The sequence below is a fragment of the Scomber scombrus genome, chromosome 5 (assembly GCF_963691925.1).
Source record: "Scomber scombrus chromosome 5, fScoSco1.1, whole genome shotgun sequence".
In the NCBI taxonomy this organism is placed as follows: Eukaryota; Metazoa; Chordata; class Actinopteri; order Scombriformes; family Scombridae; genus Scomber; species Scomber scombrus.
The window spans coordinates 16,658,735-16,677,218 of NC_084974.1; the positions used below are offsets into that span (position 1 = coordinate 16,658,735).

Below are 18,484 nucleotides of genomic sequence, written 5' to 3' on the forward strand. Positions count from 1 at the left end.
AAGGTGCAATCATTGCCATCTCAAAGGACTAAGTTGCATCACACTTAATTCTGGGTGGTTAAAGAGAGGAGGTGCTGATGAGCCACAGGTGTATAATTTCTTTACCTCATCATTTCACAAGCAATTATATCCCATTATACAGAGAGAGGTGGCACAGGGGAAATGAGAGGCTGTGTGCAAGTTTGTATTTTGTTTTCTAGGTTTTGCAAATCATTGCTACCATACTGCCATAATAAAAAAATAGACATAAAGTAGATAAATGATTATACTATAGCTGCTATATGCATATTTTGGTACAGACTGAGTGTTGTGGTCACTCAAACAATGGACCGATGTGATGTCAATGTCATTCAATAAAAATCTTAAAAGTGTCATTGTATTGTTTGTGGTCAGGAAACATGGTTTGAAGCATGATGATTTTATGGCAGCTAATTAAAATAAAATGCATTAGTCTTGTCGGTTTTGTTTAAGGTTTTTATACTAAAATGAATGGACAGAATAAATGGACAGAAACCTGTTCATGATTAAGCAGTCAGCTCCCCAGGGACCCCTCTGCACGGGCAGTGGAACAGCAAAGGCCACAGAAGGAATGACAGGAATCAACCAGGCTTTCACACAGACTTTTAGTCAGGGGCTAACCTCAATACACTCTGACTGGCATGAAACACAAGTGAAGTAGACCAACAACTCTTCACTAATGGGAATAGGTGTGGGATCAGTGTGAAAGTGACTTGCATGGATACAACCTATTAACACTAGTCCTTTTAACCCCCTAATGCCAGGTGAATCACATTTGATACTTTAGTTTTAGAGACCTCTAAATCATCAGTGTGATCATATTTTTTTCCCTGAAAAACCTGATGTATACAATCAGATACATTTAGCGCACAGATAAACCAATGCAATGTTGAATTAGTAAATATTTTGTATCTTATTTATGGTAAATTCTGTTGAAAATATGTGTATCAAATTAGATACAGTAGGTATAGAAGGTCATTCATCTGTAAATCTGTCAATTTTCATTTTATTGCATTTCATGCATTATGTATTATTATCATGCATAAAAAAAGTTTGAAGGTGGTGATATCAGCTTAATGCAGGACCTTAAAAATGTTGTATTCAATATGTGTTTGTGTGTTTGAAAAAACATGGTATGAAAAATAAACTCTCAGTGTCTTATTAAAAGGATCTGTCTGAGAGATTGTATCTGTTAGTGACATGCTGTTTATAAGTGGCACATGCCAATATAACAATATAACTAAAACACTCTCTCCATCACTGTTCCCATCCCACTCCTGTAATTCGCAATGACCCCCATGGTCTTTGAGACGTTCAGGGAGAGGTGGCTGTCCTGGCATCATTGTTCCAGGATGGTCATCCCTCCTTGTAGGCTGTCTCATTGCTGTGGGAGATCAACCCCACAACTGCTGTGTGATGCACACTTTCTGCTGTTTGGTGATGGGGTTGGTGGTCCAGTTGGGACAGTCCAGAGGCAGAGGGACAGGTTAAATAGGTCCTTGAATACCTGCACCGCTGGTAGGTGGTAGGATGTGTCCAGAAATACCGTTTGGGTCAGCCGCCTTGCATTGGTTGATCTGTATGAACAGCTGTTAAATATATATATATGTATATATAATATTTTTTATGTATTTATTTTTTTAAATTTACATTCTTTTTTCATCATACATTCTTTCAATGAATCTGTCCCCTGTCCCCTGTCTAAGTCCTACAATACCACTTTCTCCACATTTTCTTTTATTTGACTACATGATACACAATCAGTTACAGTTGCCTGTTTACAAATTGTTTAATGTAAAAACAGGGTCACTTCAACGCATCTTGACAGAAAATGATGTCCTATGAAGTAGTTAATCGCCAGTACTAGGTTACTATACAGCAATCATAGTGAAGTAGTGCAAATTACTATTAAAGCAAATACATGAATTGGCAGTTGTGTTAAGATGTTGCATAGCAGCTAAGCACAGATTTAAGATGTCTGTTTAGACCAAAAAGGAAGAACCTTGTTGAGAAATGCAGAAAGACGTATTAAACTATCATTAAATGGTACAATATGGCCATCTAGTGGTCATTATTTGGAACGTGTCCATGCGGTCAGCCTCTATAATCACCATCATCATGATCACATCTTTAAAGTGATGAGTATATTAACTGCTGATAGAATTATAGGTTGCAGATTTTTGAATATCTCTCAGAAAAGATTTTTATTTCTACATTAACTATTGTGATGAGTCATTCTGAAACCCTGTTTATATAATAGCTATTATGTTATGGACATTTAACACATCAAAAACAATTTTGAGAGTAGAGAACCTTTATTTGAATTTATGCATGTATATAATATAATAAACATGCATTGTATGGTACACATGCTACATTATATGTAATTAATACATTAACATAATTTATTTTGTATTTAAATAGTGTGCTCCCAGTAAAACTGGAGGATCCCCTTTTGATATCAAGAACAATATTTAATTTTAATGTTTGCACTGGATGAGAAACAGTCACACAGCAAAACAGAACAATCAAGCACAAAATAAATAAGTCAGACTTTTAGTTAGCAGCACTTGATTAAAATGTGTATTTTAATTCAATGGTTGATTAGTAACATCATATTTGCATTTAATAACATCTAAAACAGCAGAAATGTTCATAGTAATTCTGTTGCCAATTAAAGCCACAACTACAATATGTGTTGCTGAGAAATTTTTAACTTCATGCTGCTAAGAACATTAACAATTTGACTTAATTGGATGAGAGGAATTAATAGATCAATAGACACATGTGCCTCTCTGTGGCAAGTTAAATCTTGTGCTATTGTGCTAAAGAGGAGGGCTACACAAATATCATGAAGAGTTATCTAACATTCAAGCCAGAAACTACTATCTTGCCATCAGGTGTTTTTTAGTGTTTTTCTCAGGCCTCAAAAGAATGATGAAACATTTGGGCGCAAAAATACAGAACAATAATCCATAGCTTGAGGCCAGGATTGCAAAAATCTCCACAGCGACTACATATTTCCCAGGAGAACTAACATAAGCAGGGACAAATGCCACCCAGACAGCACAGAAGATCAGCATGCTGAAAGTGATCAGTTTGGCCTCATTAAAGTTATCGGGGAGTTTCCTTGCAAGAAAGGCCAAGATGAGGCAGGTACAGGCAAGCAGCCCAATGTAACCCAGAACCAGAGAGAAGCCCACCACAGAGGTCATGGCACACTCCAGGGTGACCTTTGACCCTTGAAAACCCAGATCACTTCGAGGCACAGGTGGATTGAGGGATAGCCATATGACACAGATGATAACCTTTATGAAAAATGAAATGATTCCAATATTATTTAATATCAAGTGTAGTTATTGATATATGTCACAAAATTTAATAATGTAACAGATAAAACAATATTCACACCTGTATACAGGTAAAGAGGAAGACACTTCCTCTCTGTTGGCCTGGACCAAACCACTTCATCAAGGCTTCCGCACCAGGTCGAGCTGAGCGGAAAACAGCCAGAACCACTATGGTCTTGACCAGGAGGCAAGAAACACTAAGTACAAAGCTGATCCCAAATGCTGCTTGCTGGAACTGACAAGACCAGACTGATGGACGACCAATGAACACCAGTGAGCACAGGAAGCAGAGTTTCAGCGACAGAAGAAGCAGGAAGCTCAGTTCTGAATTGTTGGCTCGTACCTTGACGCAAATCAGATTAACAGGCAAAGATGTGGGCACATAAGCAATACAACAATTTGATTTGCCATGTTCCAAGACAAAATAATGGAAAAAAGAAATGTGAAAAAGAGGTGAATGCTGAAGGCATCCAACAAGCTCTGTCACGTTACTCTGGGTTATTACCATGGGTGTTTGACGGTATGAAAGAAAAACCACAAAGACAGCTGTTGTCAAGATGGCACCAGACACAGCTGCTGTAGTCAGAGTAATGCCCAAGGTCTCATTAAAGGAAAGAAAGTCCAGCTGGCGAGGGATGCAGGCAGTTTGGTTAGCATTGGACCAAAACTCTGATGGACAACGCTCACAGTGAAGGGAACCTAGGAGAGGGAAACAGAGGAGGGAGAGAAGGAAAATAAAACAGAAAGATGAAAATTCATGTTGCAAACATGTTTTTAAAATTCTTTCAACATAATCTCCTTACCAGTTTTATTACTAATCTCTCCTTCAGCACATGGGATACAATCAAAGCAGCAAACAGGTTCCCCTTTCCTGTTGGCCTTTCGGGTACCTGGCGGGCAGCTCTCACTGCACACTGAAATTGGCACCTAAACAAAAAAACAAATCATATCATCAAGTGAATCTTGTGAATTGACAACACCATTTATTTCAACTGCAAATATGTAATTAGCTTTAACACAATGTTGACTACAACTATGCTGACTACCTGATTGGATCCTGTGCTCCACTGAATAGCTGACTCATTAAGGTGCAGATCAAACTCATCCACACGACCAATCAAAACCAGTTTTAATGGCCCCTCAGGAGTTGTCTGCCAGTTGACCAGGTCATACATGGCTGGAATGTCAGCCCCTTGGAAATAAAACATTTCCCCCTGTGGGGTGGTGACATTCACTTTGTTCAAGTGCTGTAACAGCTGTGAAATCATGAAAAGTTGAAGAAATGTTTGACAAAAAAGAAAAGAAAAGAAAATAGCATTTGAAAATTTCATTTACAATCTTAACAAACATCTAGAGCTATCAGTCAGAGATAACCATGTTTACCTCTATGGGTGTGACATGTTTTGCAGAGGAGCAGGTGGAGCTGTTGTTTCTAAGAGGGCTATCTCTGTTGGGGCAGGAAAGAAGGCTGTGAAGGGCGTGGGCCGCTGCATAAACAGCAAGGTAGACATTATATGCCACTCTTAACTGGGAGGTGTCAGTTAAGACATGCTGCATGCCCTCCAGGGACTCTGTCCCATTGCAGGTTGGTAGTGAGTTTTTCTGAAGGGACCTCTTTTCAGGGGATGAAGAAGAATATGAGGAGGAAGGTGTTGCATGTGACTGTGTAGCTTCAGGGCTGCATGAAAACTCTTTTTCCCAAAAATATCTTAGGAATTCATCATTGGGACGATGATTTGGGTGCAAATTTTTGAGATAATTTTCAAATCCAGGTATAGTCGAACTTCGAATGGCCACACCAAGAACTCCATTTGCCACCTCAGAGATAGTTAGATCTTGGAGAAGATCACTGCTGGTGCTCCAAGCCTCACTGGCCAGAAACTGTCTGTCAGTCACCTATAGTAAGAGGACACTGAAATAAATTACAGAAAAACAGCTAGCATTTTCTCGTTACATAATTAAACATGGATTTGTTTAATGATGAACCCTTAGTCTATACAAATGTCCATGCCAGTTACTCACGTTTCTCTTGGCCAGTTCAAGAAATAGTTTCTTTACATCTGTATACCAGCAAAAGATCAGGATCACCCTCGCAGTCGAAGCTTGAATTGTGATTGCTGCACGTCTGGCATCACTTACAATAGTTTCTCTGTGGACAGTCTCTATGAAATCCAAACACACCCCTTTCCCTCGAATCTCTTTCTGAAATGTCTGAAATATAGAGAATAAAACAACAAATATGTACATACATACATAGTGTTTGTTCCATATTTTAAGAAGGTAGTTGAGAGATTTTTTCCAGGAAATTTACAACATAACAACAAAAAGACAGACCTGTATTGCCCCTTGACCATAATCATTGTTTACTATAACTGCCCCAATCCAAGTCCAGTTGAAGCGTATGGCCAGTCTTGCAATGGCTCGGGCTTGGTAAGTATCACTGGGGATTGTTCTGAAGAAGTTAGGAAACTTGAGCCTGTCACTAAGACAGGGGCAGCTCGCCAAGTAGCTTATCTGAGGGAAAGACACAAAACTGTTAGTTTGACACTGCTCTTCCCTTATGCATACTTTTTAATGACAATTTGTCAATGTCTTACTGTAAACTGTATAAAAAAGGTTAATCAAAGTTTTATTTCCTGGGGTAGTGAAACTCACGATAGGTACAGAGAGAGGCCCCAGGATCCTAGACTGTATTATGGCTGTTGAGGATGTGGAAGCGCCAATGAGCAACGGAACAGGCTGACCACCTGGTAATAGTGTTAGATATAGTATTAAATAATGACAATGTTTTATACCTCAGTCATATCAGTTGTTGTTTGTACAAGCAGATTTTAATTGTATACAAATGTATATTGAGTCATAGCTACCTGTTGTCTCTCCAAGTTGTTCATGAGCTGCAGATTGAGACATAGAGGTTGTTAAGTTGCAGCTGTTTGTGTCTCCTCCAACCAGTGACAGTGCAGCTTGCATAGCCCAGGGGTATCGGCTACAGCTATCAAGTATACGGTAGCCCAGCTTCACTCCTGGTAGCAGGGTGGTGTTACGGTTGATTTCATCCACCGCAAACGTCATAGCATACATATATTTTAATGTTAGTAGATCTAAACTGAGATGGAAGAAAAAGAAATTAACTACAATATCAATCAGTGAAAAGATTCAAAAATAGACACGGACAGGATTTTAAATTCAACATAAATTATTAATGCTAACATTACATGACTTTCTAGCTTATCATTACATAGATTCAAATTCCAAAAATAAATCTGTATTTTAAACTAAATTTTCAACCATGACAAAAGAAAAAGATAAAAAATACAGACAGTCTGCTGTCATAATATGAACAACATAATAACCACCAAACATACTGTAACAATACAAGTTGTGATTAGGTTTTACCCATTGCAAGGTTTATAATGTGGCAGTCTGGTGAAGCCCTGCTCTATGGCTGAGGGTATGTAAAACAGACTAAGAAGTCCACCGATAATCACATCTCCATCCTGGGAGAGGCCCTTGTTGCTCGGTGTACCCCACCGAGAACACAGTATTGCCTTTACCACATGCAGCCCTGTCTGTCTGCCCAGCACATTGAGAAGCAGCAGCGAGGGAACCCACTGAGTGAGGAGCCAGTGAAACCAAGACATGGATGCAGCTGTTCTGGACATTTAACACATGTCATGTTAACTCATTAGTGTTAGACCCTCAATGTTAGAATATGCATCAACCAACAGTGCAACAAATTCAGTTTCTGTAAAATATAATTCACATCAAACCTGCCAATGGGGTGCAATAAGTTCAGAGAAAATGGTGTGGTACCTCATAGACAACATTCAACAGTTCCTGTTACCAAAGACAAAAGTTCCATTAAGTGCTCAAATGTAAGATCATAGTTTCAAGTCAGCATCCTGCACAGAGAAAATTCATTAAACAGAATCATGATTCACCTAAGCTCAAATCACGTTAAATTGTCGTCTGGTAGGTATGTTGACTATAACATATACCTAACTATGCTCAAGTGAAGTGTTGATGTGAGTATTTATAATAGTTGTAAAGCCTTTGAGTAGGAAGAAAAACTGATGACACGAGCACACTACCTGAAATTATTCCTCTCTAGAGTGATGGTGGAAAAACAATCAAATGCTAGCAAGTGATTAGCGTGTATGAAGTTAGCAGTGATGTGTGTGTATGCGTTTGCAGTATGCTTCCTATGAATTCAATAATATTTCAATAATTCTAATGATGCAAGATCACTTAAAATAAGTAAGTGAGGAGTTTTGGTAAGCTTCTTAACTCTACATTGTAAAAGCAAATAGTAGACCATAGTAGAAATAACGTGGTACATTTTTTAGATTTTAACCAAAATGTTGAATTTACTATCAGTGGTTAATTATTGTGATAATAAAGGTACTAGCTCCAATATTATTATTTTGATGAACTTACTTTGCTTAGGCTAAAGATGGAGCTGGTGACTCCAGCCAAGTTGCAGTTGCAGTGCTTACAGTCATCCCTGAACAAGAAACAGGGCCCAACTCTGAATTTCCTACACTTTGAATTTCAAAGAGCGGTCATTCTGGAGGGATGGTTCATGTTAAATAATGTGTGAGATCTGCCAAAAGTTGTATGTGTCTTATTTGGCTTATTCTATGTTCAGAACTTGGACTATCCAAAGTGTGTTGGTTGAGTGTCACCTAGAGCTCAATTCTGCTTGAGGTGTCTTCCACTTAAAGGGGAGCTTTTCCTTGTTGCTGTCGCCAAATTGGGTCTCATTAAATTGAATTAAAGAGTACAGTCTAGACCTGCTCTATATGAAAACTGCCTTGAGATAACTTCTGTTGTGATTTGGTGCTATATGGAATTGAACAACAAAGTTAATTAAGTTGAAGTTATGGTGTAATACCACACACAATAATCTTTGACAATCTTAACTAAGATAACTGAAGAAGTAAACTTGAGTAAAATGAACATGTTAGAATTAACAGTGTAGCCTTTATATGTCTCTCTGATATTTCTGAAGATTCATGTATTGTGATTGAGCCATGAAACTTAACAAAGTGTGACAGTTTAGCCTGGAACTAGTATGGGGAATTTAATACCCAGAGCAACAGGTGTGCTATTATTTGTCAGCTCTATTACAGTAATTCCATGAGCAATTACCTCCCATTATGCATAAGGTTGCATATGGGGAAAGAGGAGGCCATGTTTGTGACTTTCAATAAATATGTAGTAATGTTACATTGTTGCTATGTAACATTTTGAGTACAACAAGAAATTAACATAGAATTTGTTGAAATCAAATATTTCAATATTTTATTGCATTGGTAAGTAAATGCTCACACTTTAATGAGCAACAATAGAAAGAAAAAAGAATGGACACTGAAACAATTAATAAAACCTGCAGCTTTGTTGCTCTCCCTTCTTTGCCAGGTATGGATGTCACTCTGTATTTTTTCCATTAAATTATACAAAATACAAAATATATTATAATAAAATTACAATAATAACATTAAAAAACAACCATAACCAACCAATCTAGGAACCCATTTAGAGAGAACCAAAGTTCCCAAGTACATTAACACATTAAGCAGAATATTGACAATACACTGCCAGACTAGAAAGACCACCGACTATTGAATAGTGGACATTTCATACAGGGAATTCATGCTGTCAGATCCATTATACGTTTGATTATATGTGATGTTTCACCTATATCGTACAGACTGTATCCTTTTCTAGAAATAACCCTGAATAAGATGTATTTGACTGCTATAAATTAAACTGAATTCTCTGAGAATATAAGAATGGACAATGGTAAGTATTTATTTCCTTGATCATCTGGCTTTTGGTGTAACCGAACATTATCAAGAATTACACTTGATCCTTAATCTCATTTTAGGTTATGGTCAGGGCTATAGTCTGAGCAAAAAGTAGACCTCTGGCTCTGACGGAAAGTGGGATGAGTTTGCAGGTGGAAGAGAGTCATCTGTACAGTAGAGCCTTTTGCTGTCTTTCGCAGGCACAGCTGTTGTTGTGACGAACTTGACTTAGGCTTCGAGAGGATAGACAACTGGTAGGACGTGGAGGGGAATTGTTTACATAGCTGTTCTGTAAGTGGATCACAAGACTGTGATTGGGAAGTTACTTCCCCCATGGTACCCATCCTCTTTTGTTTCCTCATATGTTGAGTGATGAAACTGTGACTAATAATGTGCTATTTGCTCTGGAAGATGCATGATATATCCTCAGAGGTCCAATCTCCCAGTGACTTGGACTTACATGGGCTGGGGATGTGGAATCTACCAGACTGAGGAAGTTGAAGGCCCTAATTTGGAGCACTGTGCTACTTTGGTTTCAGGGTTTGACTGGTTCCCATTATCATTGAGGGAAATATTTTGGGTCTATGACTGCTTTGGGTTTGTGCTTTATGATTGTGTTTGACTTTGGCTTTTTGGTTGTGTGTTTCCAGGAGCTGGGAATCCCAATGAGGGTGTAATGCAGTCATAGTCCAGGTGGCTGTACACTATGTCAAAGTCCGGAGAAGGGGAATATAGGCCTCTACCTCCACTGGCAGATTGGCCAGGGAGACTTTCAGAAGAGGAGAAACCATTGTGGAAACACCTTTCTTACTCCCTCTCCATTTGTCTATACCCTTGCCTATCTTGATGAGGTCTGTTCCGCATCTGGCCATAGCTCCTCTGTTGTGTATAGGATATATTGAAGTCTCTGTTGTTAAAAGCCTCAGGATTGCTCTGAGAGATGGGGTAGCAGTTCTGACGCAGTGGGCTGGGATTTGAGGATCTAGAGTCTAAGGGTCTGTGGAAGGGAGAAAGCTGGGAGTTGGAGATGGACAGTGGATAGGAAGGCTGATTAATTGGGTAGGGACACTGTGAAAATGGTACACTGGGTGCATGTGATGGGTACTGTTGTTGAGGATGATAGTATGACAAAGGCTGTTTTTGTTGGGAGTATTTGGGAGTGGACTCATTGGCTTGGTAAATAGCATGGCGTTTAGTGGGACTTGTGAGCCTTTCCCATGGGTGGCCATGAATTGGCGAGGTCAGCATGATCTCCCAAAGAGCCTTATCAACATTTATCTCCACTTCTGCAAAGCATTCCCAGCTGAATAATGGTAAAACTGTCAGTCAGTTTACAGAGAAGCCCGTAACTTTTAGAGATACCCTTTTCTACCTCCAGTATTGGTGCTGGTGGTTTAGACAATAACATTTTTTATTAAATGCACTATAATAAATTCAGTGAAATAACGATTAAAAATAACATTAAGATAAAAGATTTCTAGATAAGAAAACAATATTAATTAATGATTAATTTGGTGTAGATCGGACGATGTCTGTAGGATTTATAAGGATTTCCTGCCTGTGTCCACTATGTGGCGCTAGAGATCACCCACCAATTATATGTCATGTTGTAGTGTATGATGTGGAGAAGACATTCTGTAAATTTCATATAAATCGGATAATGTTTGTCATATGAGGCTGACTTCCTGTGTCCAGTAGGTGGTGCTGTGTATATGACACAGTATTGATGCATAGACGTGTTAGGGGCGGGACCCTCTACATGCGTGATTAATTTGGTGTAGATCGGACGATGTCTGTAGGATTTATAAGGATTTCCTGCCTGTGTCCACTATGTGGCGCTAGAGATCACCCACCAATTATATGTCATGTTGTAGTGTATGATGTGGAGAAGACATCCTGTAAATTTCATATAAATCGGATAATGTTTGTCATATGAGGCTGACTTCCTGTGTCCAGTAGGTGGCGCTGTGTATATGTCACAATATTGATACATAGATGTGTTCAGGGCGGGACCCTCTACATGCGTGATCAATTTGGTGTAGATCGGACGATGTCTGTAGTAGTTATAAGGATTTCCTGCTTTTTGGCGAAGGATCGAATGGCGAAGGAAATTGTCGGTGCCGCCACGCCCAAACCGAATCCCTAATCAGGAAGTTTTTGATAACTTTTCATCTCCAATGTCTCAAGATGATTCTGTGCAAATTTGAAGTCGGTCAGATAAAATCCCTAGGAGGAGTTCGTTCAAATACGATACGTGGAAAACACCAAAATGGCACGAAATTGGCAAGTTTGATTCAAAATGGCCGACTTCCTGTTGGAGTGAGGGTATGGGTCCAAGAGACATTTTAGTGCGTCTTTACACGGTACATATGTGTACCGATTTTCGTTTGTCTATGTCAATCTGTGTCGAGGTATACAATTAATAATACAATCAGCTCCTTAGTATACAAAACATTATTGTCGAGTTCCCATGAGTCTGACATACAGTGAGCTGTGAAAGTAAAATAGGCATGGCCAGTGATATCCACCTGTCTGTTGTAAAATGAGTGTTTTACAACAGCGCAAGTGTTTTGTCCTCTAAGTCTTTATGTTTTATGTTTTCTTTATGTCATACAACTTCACTATGTGGGCTGAGGTTGTGGTACAACTGGGAATTTTATATTGTTGCTCCAGTTCCATAATGAGATCCTGAAACCCTTCTCCTGAAATAACACCAAGGGGCTGCATATCCTTAAATCTTTCTATCTTATCAGTGATGGCCTTTTTATGTGCTCCTGGCAAGGGGCCTGCTGAGGCTGGGTGTGAACAAGGCTATAGACTTTGTGCTGCTTCACTTGTCTGTGGTGCCTCCGCTGGCTCAGTGGAGTGGTAAGCTAGCAGGTGAGCCTGCAGATTTGTTGTCGTTGAAGAGTAAGGCAGCTGCCTTTTACAAAGGCCTTATCTTGATGGTGACTTCTCCATCCATGGTCAAGAACCCAAAATAATTCCACACGCTGCTTGTCAGATGTTTTCCTATCCCCTTTCTAAGTCCTATAATATGATTTTGTCCACATTTTCTTTTGGTTGACTACGTGATGGACAATTAATTACAGTTGTCTATTTAAAAATTGTTTAATATGAACACATGCTCACTTCAACCTATCTTGACATTAATTGATGTCTTAATTTCAGACTATGGAGTAGTTAATCGTGCACAGCCAGTGCTAGGTTACTATACATTAATCTTAGGGAAGTACTTTAAATTACTATTAAAGCAAATACATAAATTGGCAGTTTGGTAAAGATGTTGCACAGCTGCACAAGCTAAGTGTGGACTTTAGATGTACGTTTAGTCCAAAAAGGAAGAGGCCTTTTCGAGAGATGCAGAAAGACGTATCAGACTATCATTAAATGGTATAATAAGGCCATCTAGTGGTTGTTATATGGAATGTGCAGTTAACGCGAAATAGTTTCCATGCTGTCAGCCTCTGTAATCACCATCATCATCATCATCATCATCATCATCATCATCATCATCATCATCATCATCATCATCATCATCATCATCATCACTTCTTTAAGTGATGAGTATATTAACTCCTGATAGGATAATGGGTTGCAGATTTATTTTTAAATATCTCTCAGAGAAGATTGTGATTATTTCTTCTATTAACTTTTGTGATGATTCATTCTGAATAGCAATTATGCTTGTTTAAATATGCAGTACTTGAAAAATGGGACATATAACCCATTGTGAAAGTACAGAATCTTTATTATTTACTTTGAATTCATGTATGTATGTAATATAAGAAAACTACATGGTTTGGTACACCTAACCCTAACCCTAACCCTACATAATCTTTTATGAATAAATTAACAGAATTTATTTTTTGTTTAAATAGTCTGTTCTCAGACAAACTCAATGTGACTCTTCTTGAGATTAGGAACAATATTTAATTTTAATGTTGGCACTGGATTCAAAACAGTATGACTGCAAAATATATCAAGCATATTAATACAAAACAAAGCAGAGCAGCATTTTATTGAAGTATGTTTTACTTCAATGGATATTGGTCAACATTATATTTATATTCAATAATGTCTGGAACAGCGGAAATGTTCTTTTTTTTCTGAAAGCCATAACTACAATATGTGTGGCTGAGACATTTTTAACTTTGTACTTTATACAACTAAGGACATTAACAATTGGTTTGGATGAAAGGAAGTGATATAAAAAACACACATGTGCCTGTCTGGGGCAACATAGATCTTTTACTACTGTCCACCAAACAAATATCTTAAAGCGTCCTATGCTAACATTCAAGCCAGAAACTACTATCTTGCCATCAGGTGTTTTTTAGTGTTTTTCTCAGGCCTCAAAAGAATGATGAAACATTTGGGGGCAAAAATACAGAACAATAATCCATAGCTTGAGGCCAGGATTGCAAAAATCTCCACAGCGACTACATATTTCCCAGGAGAACTAACATAAGCAGGGACAAATGCCACCCAGACAGCACAGAAGATCAGCATGCTGAAAGTGATCAGTTTGGCCTCATTAAAGTTATCGGGGAGTTTCCTTGCAAGAAAGGCCAAGATGAGGCAGGTACAGGCAAGCAGCCCAATGTAACCCAGAACCAGAGAGAAGCCCACCACAGAGGTCATGGCACACTCCAGGGTGACCTTTGACCCTTGAAAACCCAGATCACTTCGAGGCAAAGGTGGATTGAGGGATAGCCATATGACACAGATGATAACCTTTATGAAAAGAAAAAATATTCCAATATTATTTAATATCAAGTGTAGTTATTGATATATATAATACTGTAATACATAAAACAATATTCACACCTGTATACAGGTGAAGAGGAAGACACTTCCTCTCTGTTGGCCTGGACCAAACCACTTCATCAAGGCTTCAGCACCAGGCTGAGCTGAGCGGAAAACAGCCAGAACCACTATGGTCTTGACCAGGAGGCAAGAAACACAAAGTACAAAGCTGATCCCAAATGCTGCTTGCTGGAACTGACAAGACCAGACTGATGGACGACCAATGAACACCAGTGAGCACAGGAAGCAGAGTTTCAGCGACAGAAGAAGCAGGAAGCTCAGTTCTGAATTGTTGGCTCGTACCTTGACGCAAATCAGATTAACAGGCAAAGATGTGGTCACATAAGCAATACAACAATTAGTTTTTCCATTTTCCAAGACAAAATAATGCAAAAAAGAAATGTGGGAAAAAATTTGAATGCTCTAGGTTATTACCATGGGTGTTTGATGGTATGAAAGAAATACCACAAAGACAATTATTGTCACAATAGCACCAGACACAGCTGCTGTAGTCAGAGTAATGCCCAAGGTCTCATTAAAGGAAAGAAAGTCCAGCTGGCGTGGGATGCAGGCAGTTTGGTTAGCATTGGACCAAAACTCTGATGGACAACGCTCACAGTGAAGGGAACCTAGGAGAGGGAAACAGAGGAGGGAGAGAAGGAAAATAAAACAGAAAGATGAACATTTAAGTTGCAAACATGTTTTTTAAATTATTTTAAAGTAATCTCCTTACCAGTTTTATTACTAATTTCTCCTTCAGCACATGGGATACAATCAAAGCAGCAAACAGGTTCCCCTTTCCTGTTGGCCTTTCGGGTACCTGGGGGGCAGCTCTCACTGCACACTGAAATTGGCACCTAAACAAAAAGCCAAATCATATATCATATCATCAAGTCAATCTTGTGAATTGGCAATGACATTTATATTAATGTGTTATTAGCCTTAAGACAATATGTTGACCTGATTGGGTCCTGTGCTCCACTGAATAGCTGACTCATTAAGGTGCAGATCAAACTCATCCACACGACCAATCAAAACCAGTTTTAATGGCCCCTCAGGAGTTGTCTGCCAGTTGACCAGGTCATACATGGCTGGAATGTCAGCCCCTTGGAAATAAAACATTTCCCCCTGTGGGGTGGTGACATTCACTTTGTTCAAGTGCTGTAACAGCTGTGAAATCATGAAAAGTTGAAGAAATGTTTGACAAAAAAAAGAAAAGAAAATAGCATTTGAAAATTTCATTTACAATCTTAACAAACATCTAGAGCTATCAGTCAGAGATAACCATGTTTACCTCTATGGGTGTGACATGTTTTGGAGAGGAGCAGGTGGAGCTGTTGTTTCTAAGAGGGCTATCTCTGTTGGGGCAGGAAAAAAGGCTGTGAAGGGCGTGGGCCGCTGCATAAACAGCAAGGTAGACATTATATGCCACTCTTAACTGGGAGGTGTCAGTAAAGACATGCTGCATGCCCTCCAGGGACTCTGTCCCATTGCAGGTTGGTAGTGAGTTTTTCTGAAGGGACCTCTTTTCAGGGGATGAAGATGAAATATTTGATGGATAGTCAAACATTGTTTTCAGTGGTGAAGAAGAATATGAGGAGGAAGGTGTTGCATGTGACTGTGTAGCTGCAGGACTGCATGAAAACTCTTTTTCCCAAAAATATCTTAAGAATTCATCATTGGGACGATGATTTGGGTGTAAACTTTTGAGATAATTTTCAAATCCAGGTATAGTCGAACTTCGAATGGCCACACCAAGAACTCCATTTGCCACCACAGAGATGGTAAGATCTTGGAGAAGATCACTGCTGGTGCTCCAAGCCTCACTGGCCAGAAATTGTCTGTCAGTCACCTATAGTAAGAGGACACTGAAATAAATTACAGAAAAACAGCTAGCGTTTTGATTTTACAAAATAAATGGATTTGTTTAATGATGAACCCTTAGTCTATACAAATGTCCATGCCAGTTACTCACGTTTCTCTTGGCCAGTTCAAGAAATAGTTTCTTTACATCTATATACCAGCAAAAAATCAGAATAACCCTCGCAGTCGAAGCTTGAATTGTGTTTGCTGCATATCTGACATCACGTTCAATAGTTTCTCTGCTGAAAGTCTCTATGAATTCCAAACACACCCCTTTCCCTTGAATTTCTTCCTGAAATATCTGAAATATGGAGAATAAAACAACAAATATGTACATACATATATACTGTTTGTTCTATATATAAAGAAGGTAATTGAGAGATGTTTTCATGTAATTTACAACATAACAAAAAGACAGACCTGTATTGCCCCTTGACCATAATCATTGTTTTCTATAACTGCCCCAATCCAAGTCCAGTTGAATCGTATGGCTAGTCGTGCAATGGCTCGGGCTTGGTAAGTATCACTGGGGATTGTTCTGAAGAAGTTAGGAAACTTGAGCCTGTCACTAAGACAGGGGCAGCTCGCCAAGTAGCTTATCTGAGGGAAAGACACAAAACTATTATTTTGACACTTTCTCTTCTTGTACTGATACTTTTTTTCATGAAAATCTTGTCAATGCTTAATGTAGACTGTATAAAAAAGGTTAATCAAAATTTATTTCCTGGGGTAGTGAAACTCACGATAGGTACAGAGAGAGGCCCCAGGATCCTTGACTGTATTATGGCTGTTGAGGATGTGGCAGCACCAATGAGCAACGGAACAGGCTGACCACCTGGTGATATTGTTAGATATAGTATTAAATAATGACAATGTTTTATACCGGCATATCAGTTGTTGTTTGTACAAGCAGATTTTAATTGTATACAAATGTATATTGAGTCATAGCTACCTGTTGTCTCTCCAAGTTGTTCATGAGCTGCAGATTGAGACATAGAGGCTGTTAAGTTGCAGCTGTTTGTGTCTCCTCCAACCAGTGACAGCGAAGCTTGCATAGCCCAGGGGTATCGGCTACAGCTATCAAGTATACGGTAGCCCAGCTTCACTCCTGGTAGCAGGGTGGTGTTACGGTTGATTTCATCCACCGCAAACGTCATAGCATACATATATTTTAATGTTAGTAGATCTAAACTGAGATCACAGGAGATGCAAGAAATTAACTACAATATCAATCAGTTAAATATAAAAAATAATCATGGACAGGATTATAAATTCAAAAAGGGTCCAAACATTTCATGCATGCAAGCTTAAATCTTTCGAGACAATTGTGTTGTGTACAATAAAGTATGATCTCAGATATACAGGATATATTTTTTTCTAAATAATAATGTACCTCATATAAAAAACACAGACAATCTGCTGTCACAATATGAACAACATAATAACCACCAAACATACTGTAACATTACAAGTTGTGATTAGGTTTTACCCAGTGCAAGGTTTATAATGTGGCAGTCTGGTGAAGCCCTGCTCCACAGCTGAGGGTACGTAATACAGATTAAGGAGACCACCGATAATCACATCTCCATCCTGGGAGAGGCCCTTGTTGCTCGGTGTACCCCACCGAGAACACAGTATTGCCTTTACCACATGCAGCCCTGTCTGTCTGCCCAGCACATTGAGAAGCAGCAGCGAGGGAACCCACTGAGTGAAGAGCCAGTGAAACCAAGACATGGATGCAGTTGTTCTGAACATTTAACACATAAACACATTAGTATTAACTCAATGTTAGAATATGCATGAACAGTGCAACAAATCAAATTCAGTTTGTGTAAAATATAATTCACATCAAACCTGCCAATGGGGTGCAATAAGTTCAGAGGAAATGGTGTGGTACCTCATAGACAACATTGAACAGTTCCTGTTAGCAAAGACAAAAGTTCCATTAAAGTAGTCTCAAGTCAGCATCCTGCAGGGAGAATGCATTAAACAGAATCATGATTCACCTAAGCTTATATCATATTGTAAATTTTTACGTCTGGTTGGTATCTAGACTATAACATACACTCCACTATGCCCAAATTAATTGTTGATGTGAGTATTTATAATAGTTGTAAAGCCTTCGAGTAGGAAGAAAAACTGATGACACAAGCACACTACCTGAAATTATTCGTCTCTAGAGTGATGGTGGAAAAACAATCAAATGCTAGCAAGTGATTAGCGCCTATGAAGTTAGCAGTGATGTGTGTGTATCTGTTCACAGTATGCTTCCTATAAATACAATTGTTTTTCAATAATTCAAAAGACCCAAGATCACTTAAAGTAAGCAAGTGGGGATTTTTGGTAATGTTCTTAACTCTACATTGTAAAAGCAAATACTATAGCTTAGTAGAAATAACATGGTTTGTTTTTTGATGTGTGTGTGTGTGTGTATAGTAGCCTATGCTTCCTATAAATACAATTGTGTTTCAATAGTTTGAATGGCTCAAACTTAAGATAGGTATGTGAAGAGTTTTGGGAAGCTGCTTAACTCTAATGTTAATGTGTATCTTAATGTGAATTTTGTATTGCGATTGATCCATAAAACTTAACAGTCTAGCCTGGAAGTAGTATGGGGAATTTAATACCCAGAGC

The 18,484-nt window shown here is 38.7% G+C and overlaps 2 protein-coding genes across 2 annotated transcripts; both read right to left on the reverse strand.

Annotated features, from left to right (window-relative positions):
• Window positions 1-2,903: 2,903 nt before the first annotated feature.
• Window positions 2,904-10,426, reverse strand: LOC133980969 (extracellular calcium-sensing receptor-like). Its single transcript, XM_062419857.1, has 12 exons — window positions 10,011-10,426; window positions 6,765-7,022; window positions 6,236-6,474; window positions 6,033-6,115; window positions 5,703-5,882; window positions 5,391-5,579; window positions 4,752-5,264; window positions 4,415-4,624; window positions 4,172-4,295; window positions 3,874-4,067; window positions 3,430-3,711; window positions 2,904-3,326 (listed from the first exon to the last, which is right to left on the reverse strand). The coding sequence occupies exons 1-12, from the start codon at window positions 10,424-10,426 to the stop codon at window positions 2,904-2,906; spliced, it is 3,111 nt and encodes a 1,036-aa protein (XP_062275841.1).
• Window positions 10,427-13,492: 3,066 nt separating this feature from the next.
• Window positions 13,493-17,584, reverse strand: LOC133980971 (extracellular calcium-sensing receptor-like). Its single transcript, XM_062419858.1, has 11 exons — window positions 17,340-17,584; window positions 16,847-17,041; window positions 16,594-16,693; window positions 16,271-16,450; window positions 15,963-16,151; window positions 15,282-15,839; window positions 14,948-15,157; window positions 14,721-14,844; window positions 14,423-14,616; window positions 14,009-14,290; window positions 13,493-13,915 (listed from the first exon to the last, which is right to left on the reverse strand). Exons 1-11 carry the CDS (start codon window positions 17,582-17,584, stop codon window positions 13,493-13,495), a joined length of 2,700 nt encoding a protein of 899 aa, XP_062275842.1.
• Between the last annotated feature and the right edge of the window lie 900 nt (window positions 17,585-18,484).

Coding starts and splice junctions, on each gene's coding strand:
- LOC133980969 (XM_062419857.1), bottom strand. CDS start 10,426: ATGCTGACCTCGCCAATTCATGGCCACCCATGGGAAAGGCTCACAAGT. Junction 6,116..6,235: donor ACAACTTGGAGAGACAACAG/GTAGCTATGACT, acceptor CACTATTACCAG/GTGGTCAGCCTGTTCCGTTG. Junction 3,327..3,429: donor TCCTCTTTACCTGTATACAG/GTGTGAATATTG, acceptor TTTTTCATAAAG/GTTATCATCTGTGTCATATG.
- LOC133980971 (XM_062419858.1), bottom strand. CDS start 17,584: ATGTCTTGGTTTCACTGGCTCTTCACTCAGTGGGTTCCCTCGCTGCTG. Junction 14,291..14,422: donor CATACCATCAAACACCCATG/GTAATAACCTAG, acceptor ATTTGCGTCAAG/GTACGAGCCAACAATTCAGA. Junction 13,916..14,008: donor TCCTCTTCACCTGTATACAG/GTGTGAATATTG, acceptor CTTTTCATAAAG/GTTATCATCTGTGTCATATG.